The sequence below is a fragment of the Nerophis lumbriciformis genome, linkage group LG11, assembly GCF_033978685.3.
Source record: "Nerophis lumbriciformis linkage group LG11, RoL_Nlum_v2.1, whole genome shotgun sequence".
Lineage (NCBI taxonomy): Eukaryota > Metazoa > Chordata > Actinopteri > Syngnathiformes > Syngnathidae > Nerophis > Nerophis lumbriciformis.
Genome location: NC_084558.2, coordinates 45,815,828 through 45,835,278, shown reverse-complemented (window position 1 = coordinate 45,835,278; position 19,451 = coordinate 45,815,828). Strand labels below are relative to the sequence as shown.

At 38.1% G+C, this 19,451-nt stretch overlaps 1 protein-coding gene across 1 annotated transcript in view; it reads right to left on the bottom strand.

Moving 5' to 3' along the window:
- Window positions 1-19,451, bottom strand: part of lamc3 (laminin, gamma 3) — a 318,369-nt gene that overhangs the window by 192,015 nt on the left and 106,903 nt on the right. Inside the window, exon 4 of the mRNA XM_061966493.1 lies at window positions 19,332-19,451. This exon is cut by the window's right edge and continues 53 nt beyond it. Coding sequence (XP_061822477.1) covers window positions 19,332-19,451 — 120 coding nt within the window. The remainder of the gene's footprint in view (window positions 1-19,331) is intronic.

Below are 19,451 nucleotides of genomic sequence, written 5' to 3'. Positions count from 1 at the left end.
AGCAATTTCATTTCATAATTTTATAGCTGCTTGCAGACTTAAAGGATGATTAAAAAAATGTTTTGGTCTCTTTTACCATTTTTTAAAAATGGTAAATAAAACTTGAATGGTCTGAATGAGTTGAAATGGTTGGTGTTGGAATTTTTCAAATCGGTCGAGGAATGTTGAAATAGTACCATGTTGAATTGAAAAATGGTATTACGGAATTCCTGTAATTTCGGGGAAAACCGGGGGATTTTTCCAGTTAAAAAAACAACTCCGTTTTTTGTCCTGATTAAGAGGAATGTTTTGACAGTGGAATGGTTGAAGTGGGTTGAAAAATGTGGAAGGAGTAGTCGCCAGGGAAAAGGGTGAAAAAAAGGGGATTGTCTATTCAGCAATTTCATTTCATAATTTTATAGCTGCTCGCAGACTAAAAGGGATGATTAAAAAAACGTTCTGGTCTCTTTTACCTTTTTTTTTTAAAAATGGTAAAAAAAACTTGAATGGTCTGAATGAGTTGAAATGGTTGGTGTTGGAATTTTTCAAATCGGTCGAGGAACGTTGAAATAGAAACATGTTGAATTGAGAAATGGTATTACGGAATTCCTGGAATTTCAGGGAAAACCGGGGGATTTTTCCAGTTAGAAAACAGCTCCGTTTTTTGTCCTGATTAAGAGGAATGTTTTGACAGTAGAATGGTTGAAGTGGGTTGAAAAATGTGGAAGGAGTAGTAGCCAGAAAATAGGGTGAAAAAAAGGGGATTGTCTATTCAGCAATTTCATTTCATAATTTTATAGCTGCTCGCAGACTTAAAGGATGATTAAAAAAATGTTTTGGTCTCTTTTACCTTTTTTTAAAAATGGTAAAAAAAAACCTTGAATGGTCTGAATGAGTTGAAATGGTTGGTGTTGGAATTTTTCAAATCGGTCGAGGAATGTTGAAATAGTAACGTGTGGAATTGAAAAATGGTATTACGGAATTCCTGGAATTTCGGGGAAAACCGGGGGATTTTTCCAGTTAAAAAAACAACTTCGTTTTTTGTCCTGATTAAGAGGAATGTTTTGACAGTGGAATGGTTGAAGTGGGTTGAAAAATGTGGAAGGAGTAGTCGCCAGAAAAAAGGGTGAAAAAAAGGGGATTGTCTATTCAGCAATTTCATTTCATAATTTTATAGCTGCTCGCAGACTTAAAAGGATGATTAAAAAAACGTTTTGGTCTCTTTTACCTTTTTTTAAAAATGGTAAAAAAAAACTTGAATGAGTTGAAGTGGTTGGTGTTGGAATTTTTCAAATCGGTCGAGGAATGTTGAAATAGTAACGTGTGGAATTGAAAAATGGTATTACGGAATTCCTGGAATTTCGGGGAAAACCGGGGGATTTTTCCAGTTAAAAAAACAACTCCGTTTTTTGTCCTGATTAAGAGGAATGTTTTGACAGTGGAATGGTTGAAGTGGGTTGAAAAATGTGGAAGGAGTAGTCGCCAGAAAAAAGGGTGAAAAAAAGGGGATTGTCTATTCAGCAATTTCATTTCATAATTTTATAGCTGCTCGCAGACTTAAAAGGATGATTAAAAAAACGTTTTGGTCTCTTTTACCTTTTTTTAAAAATGGTAAAAAAAAACCTTGAATGGTCTGAATGAGTTGAAATGGTTGGTGTTGGAATTTTTCAAATCGGTCGAGGAACGTTGAAATAGTAACATGTTGAATTGAGAAATGGTATTACGGAATTCCTGGAATTTCGGGGAAAACCGGGGATTTTTCTAGTTAAAAAAACAACTCAGTTTTTTGTCCTGATTAAGAGGAATGTTTTGACAGTAGAATGGTTGAAGTGGGTTGAAAAATGTGGAAGGAGTAGTCGCCAGAAAAAAGGGGAAAAAAAGGGGATTGTCTATACAGCAATTTCATTTCATAATTTTATAGCTGCTCGCAGACTTAAAGGAATGATTAAAAAAACGTTTTGGTTTCTTTTACCTTTTTTAAAATATGGTAAAAAACTTGAATGGTATGAATGAGTTGAAGTGGTTGGTGTTGGAATTTTTCAAATCGGTCGAGGAATGTTGAAATAGTACCATGTTGAATTGAAAAATGGTCTTACGGAATTCCTGGAATTTCGGGAAAACCGGGAATTTTTCCAGTTAAAAAAACAACTCTGTTTTTTGTCCTGATTAAGAGGAATGTTTTGACAGTGGAATGGTTGAAGTGGGTTGAAAAATGTGGAAGGAGTAGTCGCCAGAAAAAAGGGTGAAAAAAAGGGGATTGTCTATTCAGCAATTTCATTTCATAATTTTATAGCTGCTCGCAGACTTAAAAGGATGATTAAAAAAACGTTTTGGTCTCTTTTACCTTTTTTTAAAAATGGTAAAAAAAAAACTTGAATGGTCTGAATGAGTTGAAATGGTTGGTGTTGGAATTTTTCAAATCGGTCGAGGAACGTTGAAATAGTAACATGTTGAATTGAGAAATGGTATTACGGAATTCCTGGAATTTCGGGGAAAACCGGGGATTTTTCTAGTTAAAAAAACAACTCAGTTTTTTGTCCTGATTAAGAGGAATGTTTTGACAGTAGAATGGTTGAAGTGGGTTGAAAAATGTGGAAGGAGTAGTCGCCAGAAAAAAGGGGAAGAAAAGGGGATTGTCTATTCAGCAATTTCATTTCATAATTTTATAGCTGCTCGCAGACTTAATGGAATGATTAAAAAAACGTTTTGGTCTCTTTTGCCTTTTTTAAAATATGGTAAAAAACTTGAATGGTATGAATGAGTTGAAGTGATTGGTGTTGGAATTTTTCAAATCGGTCGAGGAATGTTGAAATAGTACCATGTTGAATTGAAAAATGGTCTTACGGAATTCCTGGAATTGCGGGAAAACCGGGAATTTTTCCAGTTAAAAAAACAACTCCGTTTTTTGTCCTGATTAAGAGGAATGTTTTGACAGTGGAATGGTTGAAGTGGGTTGAAAAATGTGGAAGGAGTAGTCGCCAGAAAAAAGGGTGAAAAAAAGGGGATTGTCTATTCAGCAATTTCATTTCATAATTTTATAGCTGCTCGCAGACTTAAAAGGATGATTAAAAAAACGTTTTGGTCTCTTTTACCTTTTTTTTAAAATGGTAAAAAAAAACCTTGAATGGTCTGAATGAGTTGAAATGGTTGGTGTTGGAATTTTTCAAATCGGTGGAGGAACGTTGAAATAGTAACATGTTGAATTGAGAAATGGTATTACGGAATTCCTGGAATTTCGGGGAAAACCGGGGATTTTTCTAGTTAAAAAAACAACTCAGTTTTTTGTCCTGATTAAGAGGAATGTTTTGACAGTAGAATGGTTGAAGTGGGTTGAAAAATGTGGAAGGAGTAGTCGCCAGAAAAAAGGGGAAAAAAAGGGGATTGTCTATTCAGCAATTTCATTTCATAATTTTATAGCTGCTCGCAGACTAAAAGGGATGATTAAAAAAACGTTCTGGTCTCTTTTACCTTTTTTTTTTTAAAATGGTAAAAAAAAACTTGAATGGTCTGAATGAGTTGAAATGGTTGGTGTTGGAATTTCTCAAATCGGTCGAGGAATGTTGAAATAGTAACATGTTGAATTGAGAAATGGTATTACGGAATTCCTGGAATTTCGGGGAAAACCGGGGATTTTTCTAGTTAAAAAAACAACTCCGTTTTTTGTCCTGATTAAGAGGAATGTTTTGACAGTAGAATGGTTGAAGTGGGTTGACAAATGTGGAAGGAGTAGTCGCCAGAAAAAGGGGAAAAAAAGGGGATTGTCTATTCAGCAATTTCATTTCATAATTTTATAGCTGCTCGCAGACTTAAAAGGATGATTAAAAAAACGTTTTGGTCTCTTTTACCTTTTTTTAAAAATGGTAAAAAAAAACTTGAATGGTCTGAATGAGTTGAAATGGTTGGTGTTGGAATTTTTCAAATCGGTCGAGGGATGTTGAAGTAGTAACATGTTGAATTGAGAAATGGTCTTACGGAATTCCTGGAATTTCGGGAAAAAAACAAATCCGTTTTTTGTCCTGATTAAGAGGAATGTTTTGACACTAGAATGGTTGAAGTGGGTTGAAAAAACGTGTGAGTGTTTTCATGCATATTTGTACATACAATTGTAATGTAATCAACCTAGCATTTTTAGCATTAGCGACTATGCTAACACATTGACGACTGTCTGTGTTAGTATTATTACCTGACAATCTTTTTGCGTTGTTTCCAGTTTTTGTTAATTCACCACAACGTCACCGTGGCGTTATTGAGTCCGTTTAGCTGATTGTAGAGCTAGTTTCCTGCAGCTAGTGGGTCCATGACGATGACATCTGTTTTGTTTAATCAGCCGTTTTACTGCCTATATGAAAATTTACAAAATCTTATAAAGTGTATAGAATGTTTTTCTTTTACATAAATACAGTAATTTGTTAAACGTTTATACAAGTTTAAAATGATCGCAATGCTAATTTTTGCTAGCTTGTCAATGCATCGTCCATTGTATGTTAGCATCAAGCTAGCGGCATTAATTTTTGTAATGTTATTTTAACATGATTCCGATATGTATGTGTGCTTTTTGTTTATAATAATGCACTTTTCTTTGTGTGCTTATTAGTTTGACCGTAACTTCAATGTGTGGACCGTCAATAAACCACCTCAAGTTGGAAGTTTTTTCCATCTCAAACTTTGTTAGAATAATTATGTATAAATTATCACACAACTCTTATGCTTAAGGGCCGTTGCTATAGTTATCAATTGTGTTGAAGTAGTACTTTCTCTATTTGTACAAAGAGACGACTTGCAAATCCATGACTGCCAAGGCGGAACACCGAAGTGACGCAGACAAAGCAGAGACAAGGCGATATCACCAGCGTCAGCACATTTGCATTTCATTAATGGTCATACAAACCCCGTTTCCATATGAGTTGGGAAATTGTGTTAGATGTAAATATAAACGGAATACAATGATTTGCAAACCCTTTTCAACCCATATTCAATTGAATGCACTACAAAGACAAGATATTTGATGTTCAAACTCCTAAACTTTATTTATTTTTTGCAAATAATAATTAACTTGGAATTTCATGGCTGCAACACGTGCCAAAGTAGTTGGGAAAGGGCATGTTCACCACTGTGTTACATCATCTTTTCTTTTAACAACACTCAATAAACGATTGGGAACTGAGGAAACTAATTGTTGAAGCCTTGAAAGTGGAATTCTTTCCCATTCTTGTTTTATGTAGAGCTTCAGTCGTTCAAAACAGTCCGGGGGTCTCCGCTGTCGTATTTTACGCTTCATAATGCGCCACACATTTTCGATGGGAGACAGGTCTGGACTGCAGGCGGGCCAGGAAAGTACCCGCACTCTTTTTGGTTGTAACACGTGCTGAATGTGGCTTGGCATTGTCTTGCTGAAATAAGCAGGGGCGTCCATGGTAACGTTGCTTGGATGGCAACATATGTTGCTCCAAAACCTGTATGTACCTTTCAGAATTAATGGCGCCTTCACAGATGTGCAAGTTACCCATGCCTTGGGCACTAATACACCCCCATACCATCACAGATGCTGTCTTTTCAACGTTGCGCCTAAACCAATCCGGATGGTTCTTTTCCTCTTTGGTCCGGAGGACACAACGTCCACAGTTTCCAAAAACAATTTGAAATGTGGACTCGTCAGACCACAGAACACTTTTCCACTTTGTATCAGTCCATCTTAGATGAGCTCAGGCCCAGCGAAGCCGACGGCGTTTCTGGGTGTTGTTGATAAACGGTTTTCGCCTTGCATAGGAGAGTTTTAACTTGCTTTTACAGATGTAGCGACCAACTGTAGTTACTGACAGTGGGTTTCTGAAGTGTTCCTGAGCCCTTGTGGTGATATCCTTTACACAATGATGTCGCTTGTTGATGCAGTACAGCCTGAGAGATCGAAGGTCACGGGCTTAGCTGCTTACGTGCAGTGATTTCTCCAGATTCTCCGAACCCTTTGATGATATTACGGACCGTAGATGGTGAAATCCCTAAATTCCTTGCAATAGCTGGTTGAGAAAGGTTTTTCTTAAACTGTTCAACAATTTGCTCAAGCATTTGTTGACAAAGTGGTGACCCTCGCCCCCATACTTGTTTGTGAATGACTGAGCATTTCATGGAATCTACTTTCATACCCAATCATGGCACCCACCTGTTCCCAATTTGCCTGTTCACCTGTGGGATGTTCCAAATAAGTGTTTGATGAGCATTTTTCAACTTTATCAGTCTTTTTTGCCACCTTTCCCAACTTCTTTGTCACGTGTTGCTGGCATCAAATTCTAAAGTTAATGATTATTTGCAAAAAAAAAAAAAAAATGTTTATCAGTTTCAACATCAAATATGTTGTCTTTGTAGCATATTCAACTGAATATGGGTTGAAAATGATTGTATTCCATTTATATTTACATCTAACACAATTTCCCAACTCATATGGAAACGGGGTTTGTATTATGCTTGAATAACAAAATGTAGGACCTGGAGGGTTTTTTGCTGCTGTACTTAAAAGTTGTCTTAGCCTTCAAATCCCCCTTTTTTTTTTGCTACAGGTAACCAAGGCGATGCTTTTGTTATGAAACGGTCTACAGGTCGCGTACTCCTCGCAGCCTTGCGTGAGTGGAGGCCTGTGCTTACAGGAACAGTTGTGTCATCGTCGGCGTACTTAAAAAGGGCCGCGATCGAGTCCGCCGCGTTAACGTCTCCTCGGAGGCTCTTTACCGGAGCACATCAGTCCCATTCAGGGCTTCTGAGGACTCCTTCATTTGCATAACACGGCCCAGTAAGGAGGCAGACGCTGCCTTCCCTCGTATTGCTCCCCCCGGGGCTTTGTCTTCACCAGATTAGCCTCTTCCAGAAATGTGCGTTCATCCTTTTTTTTTTTTTCCCCTACCAGGCTTTTAGCAACCTCTTGAAAGCGGCGAAGCTACGCAATAACAAAAAACAGAAAGCACTTAAGTGCAATTAAGTTCTGCCACAAAAGGAAGGCCGATCAGTAAGGATGGGAACTTATTAGATTTTTCTGGTTCTGCTTGACGATTCAGTTCTTTATCGATTCTCTTATTGATCGTTGTGGCTTGTGCAGCCCTTTGAGACACTCGTGATTTAGGGCTATACAAGTAAACATTGATTGATTGATTATTAGGATTTTTTTTTTTAACTTGAAAAAATAATTGTTTCAATGTCCAGGATGAGTGGAATATGTTGAAGGTGGAATATTTTGAATAGTTTGAAAAATGTTGGAATTGTGAAAGAGTGAAAAATGGATAATTCATTTGGAATGGGGACAATGTCCCTAAAAACGGAGAATTCTTGAAAATCCGGGAATTTTTATTTACAGTTTTTGAAAGGGAGCAACCAATTCTTGAACAGGCTGAATATTTTGAAGTTTGAACGGTTTGAGTGGGAGTTGTGGAACTTTGAAAAATGTCCCATTCTTTTCAATGGGAATTTTGTGGAGATTTGGGGATTTCGGGAAAAGAGGGATTTTTTTTGAAAATGCCAAAAAATAATTGAAATGGTTGGTGTTGGAATTTTTCATATCGGTCGAGAAATGTTGAAGTAGTAACATTTTTAATTGAGAAATGGTATTAAGGAATTCCTGGAATTTGAAATGGGTTGAAAAATGTGGAAAGAGTAGTCGCCAGAAAAAAGGGTCAAAAAAGGGTCTGAAAAAAACAGGAATTCTGGGAATTCCTGGAGAAAAAAAAATTTACTTGAAAAAATTATAGTTTCAATGTCCAGGATGAGTGGAATATGTTGAAAGTGGAATATTTTGAATAGGTTGAAAAATGTTGGAATTGTGAAAGAGTGAAAATGGATAATTCATTTGGAATGGGGACAATGTCCCTAAAAACGGAGAATTCTTGAAAATCCGGGAATTTTTATTTACAGTTTTTGAAAGGGAGCAACCAATTCTTTAACAGGCTGACTATTTTGAAGTTGGGACGGTTTGAGTGGGAGTTGTGGAACTTTGAAAAATGTCCCATTATTTTCAATGGGAATTCCATGGAGATTTGAGGATTTTGGGGAAAAGTGGGGAATTTTTTTGAAAATGCCAAAAAAAATTGAAATGGTTGTTGGAATTTTTCAAATCGGTCGAGAAATGTTGAAGTAGTAACATTTTTAATTGAGAATTGGTATTAAGGAATTCCTGGAATTTGAAATGGGTTGAAAAATGTGGGAGGAGTAGTCGCCAGAAAAAAGGGTCAAAAAAGGGTCTGAAAAAAAAACTGGAATTCATGGAATTTTTTTTTTTCACTTGAAAATTATAGTTTCAATGTCCAGGATGAGTGGAAAATGTTGAAGGTGGAATATTTTAAATAGGTTGAAAAATGTTGGAAAAAAGGGTCAAAAAAGGGTCTGAAAAAAAACTGGAATTCTGGGAATTCCTGGAATTTTTTTTTTTTTTTACTTGAAAAAAATTATAGTTTCAATGTCCAGGATGAGTGGAATATGTTGAAGGTGGAATATTTTGAATAGGTTGAAAAATGTTGGAATTGTGAAAGAGTGAAAAATGGATAATTCATTTGGAATGGGGACAATGTCCCTAAAAACGGAGAATTCTTGAAAATCCGGGAATTTTTATTTACAGTTTTTGAAAGGGAGCAACCAATTCTTTAACAGGCAGACTATTTTGAAGTTGGGACGGTTTGAGTGGGAGTTGTGGAACTTTGGAAAATCTCCAATTCTTTTCAATGGGAATTTCATGGAGATTTGGGGATTTCGGGAAAAGAGGGAATTTTTTTTGAAAATGCCAAAAAAAAAAAATGGAAATGGTTGGTGTTGGAATTTTTCAAATCGGTCGAGAAATGTTGAAGTAGTAACATTTTTAATTGAGAAATGGTGTTAAGGAATTCCTGAAATTTGAAATGGGTTGAAAAATGTGGAAGGAGTAGTCGCCAGAAAAAAGGGTCAAAAAAGGGTTTGAAAAAAAAAAATGAAATTCTGGGAATTCCTGGAAATTTTTTTTTTTTACTTTAAAAAATTATAGTTTCAATGTCCAGGATGAGTGGAATATGTTGAAAGTGGAATATTTTGAATAGGTTGAAAAATGTTGGAATTGTGAAAGAGTGAAAAATGGATAATTATTTTGGAATGGGGACAATGTCCCTAAAAATCGAGAATTCTTGGAAATCTGGGAATTTTTATTTACAGTTTTTGAAAGGGAGCAACCAATTCTTGAATAGGCTGAATATTTTGAAGTTGGAACGGTTTGAGTGGGAGTTGTGGAACTTTGAAAAATCTCCCATTCTTTTCAATGGGAATTTCATGGATATTTGGGGATTTCGGGAAAAGAGGGATTTTTTTTTTAAAATGCCAAAAAAAAAAAGGAATGGTTGGTGTTGGAATTTTTCAAATCAGTCGAGAAATGTTGAAGTAGTAACATTTTTAATTGAGAATTGGTATTAAGGAATTCCTGGAATTTGAAATGGGTTGAAAAATGTGGGAGGAGTACTCGCCAGAAAAAAGGGTCAAAAAAGGGTCTGAAAAAAAACCTGGAATTCATGGAATTTTTTTTTTTCACTTGAAAACAATTATAGTTTCAATGTCCAGGATGAGTGGAAAATGTTGAAGGTGGAATATTATAAATAGGTTGAAAAATGTTGGAATTGTGAAAGAGTGAAAAATGGATAATTCATTTGGAATGGGGACAATGTCCCTAAAAACGGAGAATTCTTGGAAATCCAGGAATTTTTATTTACAGTTTTTGAAAAGGGAGCACACAATTCTTGAACAGGCTGAATATTTGGAAGTTGGAACGGTTTGAGTGGGAGTTGTGGAACTTTGGAAAATCTCCAATTCTTTTCAATGGGAATTTCATGGAGATTTGGGGATTTCGGGAAAAGAGGGATTTTTTTTTGAAAATGCCCCCCAAAAAATGGAAATGGTTGGTGTTGGAATTTTTCAAATCGGTCGAGAAATGTTGAAGTAGTAACATTTTTAATTGAGAAATGGTGTTAAGGAATTCCTGAAATTTGAAATGGGTTGAAAAATGTGGAAGGAGTAGTCGCCAGAAAAAAGGGTCAAAAAAGGGTTTGAAAAAAAAAAATGGAAGTCTGGGAATTCCTGGAATTTTTTTTTTTTTAACTTGAAAAAATTATAGTTTCCATGTCCAGGATGAGTGGAATATGTTGAAGGTAGAATATTTTGAATAGGTTGAAAAATGTTGGAATTGTGAAAGAGTGAAAAATGGATAATTCATTTGGAATGGGGACAATGTCCCTAAAAACGGAGAATTCTTGGAAATCCGGGAATTTTTATTTACAGTTTTTGAAAGGGAGAAACCAATTCTTGAACAGGCTGAATATTTTGAAGTTGGAACGGTTTGAGTGGGAGTTGTGGAACTTTGAAAAATCTCCCATTCTTTTCAATGGGAATTTCATGGAGATTTGGGGATTTCGGGAAAAGAGGGAATTTTTCAGAAAATACAAAAAAAAAATTGGAATCTTCGGAGTTGAAATGGTTGGTGTTGGAATTTTTCAAATCGGTCGAGAAATGTTGAAGTAATAACATTTTTAATTGAGAATTGGTAATAAGAAATTCCTGGAATTTGAAATGTGTTGAAAAATGTGAAAGGAGTAGTCGCCAGAAAAAAGGGTCAAAAAAGGGTCTGAAAAAAAACAGGAATTCTGTGAATTCCTGGAAAAAAAAATTTTACTTGAAAAAATTATAGTTTGAATGTCCAGGATGAGTGGAATATGTTGAAGGTGGAATATTTTTAATACGTTGAAAAATGTTGGAATTGTGAAAGAGTGAAAAATGGATAATTCATTTGGAATGGGGACAATGTCCCTAAAAACGGAGAATTCTTGGAAATCCGGTAAATTTTATTTACAGTTTTTGGAAAGGGAGCAACCAATTCTTGAACAGGCTGAATATTTTGAAGTTGGAACGGTTTAAGTGGGAGTTGTGGAACTTTGAAAAATCTCCCATTCTTGTCAATTGAAATTTCATGAAGATTTGGGGATTTCGGGGAAAAGAGGGAATTTTTTGGAAAATGCCAAAAAAAATTGAAATGGTTGGTGTTGGAATTTTTCAAATCGGTCGAGAAATGTTGAAGTAGTAACATTTTTAATTGAGAAATGGTATTAAAGAATTCCTGGAATTTGAAATGGGTTGAAAAATGTGGAAGGAGTAGTCGCCAGAAAAAAGGGTCAAAAAAGGGTCTGAAAAAAAACTGGATTTCTGGGAATTCCTGGAATTTTTTTTTTTTTTTTACTTGAAAAAATTATAGTTTCAATGTTCAGGATGAGTGGAATATGTTGAAGGTGGAATATTTTGAATAAGTTGAAAAATGTTGGAATTTTGAAAGAGTGAAAAATGGATAATTCATTTGGAATGGGGACTATGTCCCTAAAAACCGAGAATTCTTGGAAATCCGAGAATTTTTATTTACAGTTTTTGAAAAGGTAGCACAATTCTATTAAGGAATTCCTGGAATTTGAAATGGGTTGAAAAATGTGGAAGGAGTAGTCGCCAGAAAAAAGGGTCAAAAAAGGGTTTGAAAAAAAAACTGGATTTTTTTTTTTTTTTTTACTTGAAAAAATTATAGTTTCAATTAAGGATGTCCGATAATGGCTTTTTGCCGATATCCGATATTCCGATATTGTCCAACTCTTTAATTACCTATACCGATATCAACCGATACAGTATATACAGTCGTGGAATTAGCACATTATTATGCCTAATTTGGACAACCAGGTATGGGGAAGATAAGGTCCTTTTTAAAAAAAAATAAAAAAAATAAAATAAGATATATAAATTAAAAACATTTTCTTGAATAAAAAAGAAAGTAAAACAATATAAAAACAGTTACATAGAAACTAGTAATTAATGAAAAATAGTAAAACTAACTGTTATAGGTTAGTACTATTAGTGGACCAGCAGCACGCACAATCATGTGTGCTTACGGACTGTATCCCGGCAGACTGTATTGATATATATTGATATATAATGTAGGAACCACAATATTAATAACAGAAAGAAACAACCCTTTTGTGTGAGGTGCACTAATTGTAAGTGTATCTTGTGTTTTTTATGTTCCATCCATCCATCCATCTTCTTCCGCTTATCCGAGGTCGGGTCGCGGGGGCAGCAGCCTAAGCAGGGAAGCCCAGACTTCCCTCTCCCCAGCCACTTCGTCCAGCTCTTCCTGTGGGACCCCGAGGCGTTCCCAGGCCAGCCGGGAGACATAGTCTTCCCAACGTGTCCTGGGTCTTCCCCGTGGCCTCCTACCGGTCGGACGTGCCCTAAACACCTCCCTAGGGAGGCGTTCGGGTGGCATCCTGACCAGATGCCCAAACCACCTCATCTGGCTCCTCTCGATGTGGAGGAGTAGCGGCTTTACTTTGAGCTCCCCCCGTTTTTTATGTTGATTTAATAAAAAATAAAAATTAAAAAAAATAAAAATTTAAAAACCAATACCGATAATAAAAAAACCGATACCGATCATTTCCGATATTACATTTTAAAGCTGTTATTGGCCGATGATATCGGACATCTCTAGTTTCAATGTCCAGGATGAGTGGAATATGTTAAAGGTGGAATGGTTTGAATCGGGTTGAAAAAATGTGGAAAATGGTGGAAGTTTGAAAAATGGCCAATTCATTTTGAATGGGGAAAAATGTTCCGGAAACACCTGGAATTCTGGGAATATGTCAACGGAAAGGTTTGAATCGGGTGAAAAAAAAAGTGGAAGGTAGAGCGCGCCAAAATCTGGAGAAGAAGAAGAAGAAGTCGGATAAAAATAGATACATTTTGGTGTAGAAAACCTTTTTAATAGCATATGCGTCACGGACCGGTACCGGTCCCCGGACTGGTGGTTGGGGACCACTGCTCTAATGAATCAATTTGTTTACAAAATAACAATTCAATATTCAATATTTATTTCATTCTTTTTCAGGACGTGAAAAAAAGTTTGTTCACTTCTCATTTAAATGTTTTTTTTTGTTTGTTTTTTTGCTTTTATTTATCAGTATTTTTTTTTTTTTACAGAAAGATTATTATGTTCCCTTAAGAATTATGTATGTGCAGGACAGCCTGCTCCTTTTACACCAAGTACTAAGTGTTGTACAGCACCGATTAAGTCGGCGTGTTATTTTAAGTGACTGCTACTCGCAAATAAGAGTAATTAAAAACCAGCTCCCCGCTTAATCGGCTTCAACAGTAAAATAAGGAGAAAAGAAGCTATCTGTGGGCTTTACGTTGAAAAAAAAAGAGTCATCTCCGAGCTCCTCCTGACAGTTCCGTCAACGTGTGATGAGCCAAGCCTGATAAACGCTCTAATTCCGACACGATGCTGCTGCTGGCAAACAGATGTGCATGGAAGCTTCAAGCAAAACAAAAACACAGATGCAGCTTCAAACACTAAACAGTGAGTTCCAGAATTTCCACATATTTATAGAACCTACCGAATTCATTTCATCCTTTAAGCCCGGCTGTATCCTTTTTGGAAGTCTTTACATTATTTTACTTTTTTTAATTACCACGCACGCCGCACCAGCAACCTTATGTCGAAGCTTACTAACAATTAATTAAGATTTTGTTGATTTTGCGGTCAGGAGCTAATTTTTTCACCTTCTTGAAAATAGTTTTTGCTAGTCTGATGGCTAACTTTCTACTAGTTTAATTGCTAACTTCCTGCTAGCCTCGTAGCTAACGTCCTGTTAGCCTCGTAGCTAACATCTTGTTAGCGTCATGGCTAAAATCCTGATATTCTCATCACTGACTTTATGCGAGTCTGATGGCTAACTTTCTGCTAGTTTAATGGCTAACTTTTTACTAGCCTCATAACTAACTTCCTGCTAGCTTCATAGCTCACGTTCTGTTAGCCTCAGAGCTAACTTTCTGCTAGCCTCATAGCTAACATCCTGTTAGCCTTATAGCTACAATCTGTTTGCTTGTCTGATGGCTAACTTTCAACTAGCCTCATGGTTAACTTTCTGCTAGTCTATTTGGTAACTTCCTACTAGCCTCATAGCTAACTTTCTACTAGCCTCAAGGCTAGCTTTCTGCTAGCCTCATAGCTAACGTCCTGTTAGCCTTATAGCTACAATCTTTTTGCTTGTCTGATGGCTAACTTTCAACTAGCCTCATGGTTAACTTTCTGCTAGTCTATTTGGTAACTTCCTACTAGCCTCATAGCTAAATTTCTACTAGCCTCAAGGCTAGCTTTCTACTAGCCTCATAGCTAACTTTCTACTAGCGTCAAAGCTGACGTCCATGGGTCTAGTCTCATGGGTCAATTTCTACCATTCTCACAGCTGACTTTCTGCTAACCTCATGGCTAACTTTCTACTAGCCCCAAGGCTAAATTTCTACTAGCCTCATAGCTAACTTTCTACTAGCGTCAAAGCTAACTTTCTACTAGCGTCAAAGCTAACGTCAATGTGTCTAGTCTCATGGGTAATTCTTTACTATTCTCACAGCTGACTTTCTGCTACCCTGATGGCTAACTTTCTACTAGCCTCATAGATAACTTTCTACTAGCCTCATAGCTAACTTTCTACTAGCGTCAAAGCTAACTTTCTACTAGCCTCAAAGCTAACGTCCATGAGTCGAGTCTCATGGGTAATTCTTTACTATTCTCACAGCTGACTTTCTGCTACCCTGATGGCTAACTTTCTACTAGCCTCATAGCTAACTTTCTACTAGCTTCATAGCTAACGTTTCATGGCTAATTTTCGATTATTCTCACAGCTGACTTTCTGCTAGCCTCATGGCTAACTTTCTACTAGCCTCATATCTAACTTTCTACTAGCCTCATAGCTAACTTTCCACTGGACTCATAGCTAACGTCCATGGGTCTAGTCTCATTGGTAATTTTCGACTATTCTCACAGCTGACTTTCTGCTAGCCTCATGGCTAACTTTCTACCAGCCTCAGAGCTAACGTCCTACTAGCCTCATAGCTAACGTCCTACGGTCTAGACTCATGGGTCATTTTCTACTACTCTCTCAACTGACTTTCTGCTACCCTGATGGCTAATTTTCTACTGGCTCATAGCTAACTTTCTACTAGCCTCATAGCTAACTTTCTACTAGCCTCATAGCTAACATCCATGGGTCTAGTCTCATGGGTAAGTTTCTACTTTTCGCGAAGCTAACTTCCTACTAGCTTCATAGCTAACTTTCTACTAGCCTCGTAGCTAACGTCCATGAGTCTAGTCTCATGGGTACATTTCTACTATTCTCACAGCTGACTTTCTGCTAGCCTCATGGCTAATTTTCTACTAGCCTCATAGCTAACTTTCTACTAGCCTCATAGCTAACGTTCTACTAGCCTCATAGCTAACTTTCTACTAGCCTCAGAGCAAACTTTCTACTCGCGTCAAAGCTAACGTCCATGCGTCTAGTCTCATGGGTAATTCTTTACTATTCTCACAGCTGACTTTCTGCTACCCTGATGGCTAACTTTCTACTAGCCTCATAGCTAACTTTCTACTAGCCTCATAGCTAACTTTCTACTAGCCTCATAGCTAACTTTCTACTAGCCTCATAGCTAACTTTCTACTAGCGTCAAAGCTAACTTTCCACTAGCATCAAAGCTAAAGTCCATGCGTCTAGTCTCATGGGTAATTCTTTACTATTCTCACAGCTGACTTTCTGCTACCCTGATGGCTAACTTTCTACTAGCCTCATAGCTAACTTTCTACTAGTCTCAAGGCTAACTTTCTACTAGCCTCATAGCTAACTTTCTACTAGCGTCAAAGCTAACTTTATACTAGCGTCAAAGCTAACGTCAACGCGTCTAGTCTCATGGGTGATTCTTTACTATTCTCCCAGCTGACTTTCTGCTAGCCTCATGGCTAATTTTATACTAGCCTCATAGCTAACTTTCTACTAGACTCATAGATAGCTTTCTACTAGCCTCATAGCTAACTTTCTACTAGCTTCATAGCTAACTTTCTACTAGCCTCATAGCTAACGTCCATGGGTCTAGTCTCATGGGTAATTTTCTACTATTCTTGAAGCTGACTTTCTGCTAGCCTCATGGCCAATTTTCTACTAGCCTCATCTAACGTTCTACTAGCCTCATAGCTAACTTTCTACTAGCTTCATAGCTAACGTCCATTGTGCTAGTTTCATGGGTAATTTTCGATTATTCTCACAGCTGACTTTCTGCTAGCCTCGTGGCTAACTTTCTACTAGCCTCATAGCTAACTTTCTACTAGCCTCATAGCTAACTTTCCACTGGACTCATAGCTAACGTCCATGGGTCTAGTCTCATGGGTAATTTTCGACTACTCTCACAGCTGACTTTCTGCTACCCTCATGGCTATTTTTCTACTAGCCTCATAGCTAACTTTCTACTAGCCTCATAGCTAACTTTCTACTAGCCTCATAGCTAACTTTCTACTAGCCTTGTAGCCAACGTCCACGAGTCTAGTCTCATGGGTACATTTCTACTATTCTCACAGCTGACTTTATGCTAGCCTCATGGCTAATTTTCTACGAGCCTCATAGCTAACTTTCTACTAGCCTCATAGCTAACTTTCTACTAGCCTCATAGCTAACTTTCTACTAGCGTCAAAGCTAACTTTCTACTTGCGTCAAAGCTAACTTTCTACTCGCGTCAAAGCTAACGTCCATGCGTCTAGTCTCATGGGTAATTCTTTACTATTCTCACAGCTGACTTTCTGCTACCCTGATGGCTAACTTTCTACTAGCCTCATAGCTAACTTTCTACTAGCGTCATGAATAACTTTTTACTAGCCTCAAGGCTAACTTTCTACTAGCCTCATAGCTAACTTTCTACTAGCCTCATAGCTAACTTTCTACTAGCGTCAAAGCTAACTTTCTACTCGCGTCAAAGCTAACTTTCTACTCGCGTCAAAGCTAACGTCCATGCGTCTAGTCTCATGGGTAATTCTTTACTATTCTCACAGCTGACTTTCTGCTACCCTGATGGCTAACTTTCTACTAGCCTCATAGCTAACTTTCTACTAGCGTCATGAATAACTTTCTACTAGCCTCAAGGCTAACTTTCTACTAGCCTCATGGCTAACTTTCTACAAGCGTCAAAACTAACTTTCTACTAGCGTCAAAGCTAACTTTCTACTAGCTTCAAAGCTAACTTTCTACTAGCTTCAAAGCTAACGTCCATGCGTCTAGTCTCATGGGTAATTCTTTACTATTCTCACAGCTGACTTTCTGCTACTCTGATGGCTAACTTTCTACTAGCCCCATAGCTAACTTTCTACTAGCCTCATAGCTAACTTTCTACTAGCCTCATAGCTAACTTTCTACTAGCTTCATAGCTAACGTCCATGGGTCTAGTCTCATGGGTAATTCTTTACTATTCTCACAGCTGACTTTCTGCTACTCTGATGGCTAGCTTTCTACTAGCCCCATAGCTAACTTTCTACTAGCCTCATAGCTAACTTTCTACTAGCCTCATAGCTAACTTTCTACTAGCTTCATAGCTAACGTCCATGGGTCTAGTCTCATGGGTAATTCTTTACTATTCTCACAGCTGACTTTCTGCTACTCTGATGGCTAACTTTCTACTAGCCCCATAGCTAACTTTCTACTAGCCTCATAGCTAACTTTCTACTAGCCTCATAGCTAACTTTCTACTAGCTTCATAGCTAACGTCCATGGGTCTAGTCTCATGGGTAATTTTCTACTGTTCTCGAAGCTGACTTTCTGCTAGCCTCATGGCAAATTTTCTACTAGCCTCATAGCTAACTTTCTACTAGCTTCATAGCTAACGTCCATTGTGCTAGTTTCATGGGTAATTTTCGATTATTCTCACAGCTGACTTTCTGCTAGCCTCGTGGCTAACTTTCTACTAGCCTCATAGCTAACTTTCTACTAGCCTCATAACTAACTTTCCACTGGACTCATAGCTAATGTCCATGGGTCTAGTCTCATGGGTAATTTTCGACTACTCTCACAGCTGACTTTCTGCTACCCTCATGGCTATTTTTCTACTAGCCTCATAGCTAACTTTCTACTAGCCTCAAAGCTAACTTTCTACTAGCCTTGTAGCCAACGTCCACGAGTCTAGTCTCATGGGTACATTTCTACTATTCTCACAGCTGACTTTCTGCTAGCCTCATGGCTAATTTTCTACAAGCCTCATAGCTAACTTTCTACTAGCCTCATAGCTAACGTTCTACTAGCCTCATAGCTAACTTTCTACTAGCCTCATAGTTAACTTTCTACTAGCCTCATAGCTAACGTCCATGGGTCTAGTCTCATGGCGAATTTTCTACTAGCCTCCCCAAGGTTTCTCATAGTCATTCACATCGACGTCCCACTGGGGTGAGTTTTTCCTTGCCCTTATGTGGGCTTTGTACCGAGGATGTCGTTGTGGCGTGTGCAGCCCTTTGAGACACTTGTGATTTAGGGCTATATAAATAAACATTGATTGATTGATTGATTGAATTTTCTACTATTCTCGAAGCTGACTTTCTGCTAGCCTCACGGCGAATTTTCTACTAGCCTCATAGCTAACGCTCTACTAGCCTCAAAGCTAACTTTATACTAGCCTCATAGCTAACTTTCTACTAGCGTCAAAGCTAACTTTCTACTCGCGTCAAAGCTAACGTCCATGCGTCTAGTCTCATGGGTAATTCTTTACTATTCTCACAGCTAACTTTCTACTAGCCCCATAGCTTACTTTCTACTAGCCTCATAGCTAACTTTCTACTAGCCTCATAGCTAATGTCCATGGGTCGGAGCCGCTCAGCTGCATACTTGCCGACCCTCCCGATTTTTCCGGGAGGTTTCCAGATTTCAGTGCCTCTCCCGGAAATCTCCCGGGGCAAACATTCTCCAATTTTCACCCGGACAACAGTATTGAGGGCGTGCCGTGATGGCACTGCCTTTAACGTCCTCGACAACATGTCGTCGCGTCCGCTTTTACACCATGCTATCTGCGTGCGGCCTCTGTTTACACACATACAGGACTGCAAGGCATACTTGGTCAACAGCCAAACAGGTTACACTGAGGGTTGTGATATAAACAACTTTAACACTCTTACTAATATGCGCCACACTGTGAACCCACACCAAACAAGAATGACAAACACATTTCGGGAGAACATCCGCACCGTAAGACAACATAAACACAACAAAACAAATACCCAGAATCCCATGCATCCCTAACTCTTCCGGGCTACATTATACACCTGCCCCAACCCCGCCCACCTCAACCACACGGAAGGTGGGGGAGGGTTGGTGGTTGCCTCGTGGTAAACAACCATTATGTTTATGTCCGTGTGAAGTTTCAGCATTTCTTACGTTTTTAAGATTGAAATATTGTTTTATCCATTTCTACATTGCAGCATCTTCATAGTGTGTGTGTGTTTGTGTGTCTTTAGTGCGACGGCGAATAAAACTCACGCAAACACTCGTTGGCCGCGTCCCCAGTGGCCCGAGCCCAGGGTCTGTCCTGGTAAAAGTCCTGGCATCTCTGGCAGTCGTCCCCGGCGGTGTGATGCTGGCAGGCGCAGACCAGGCCGC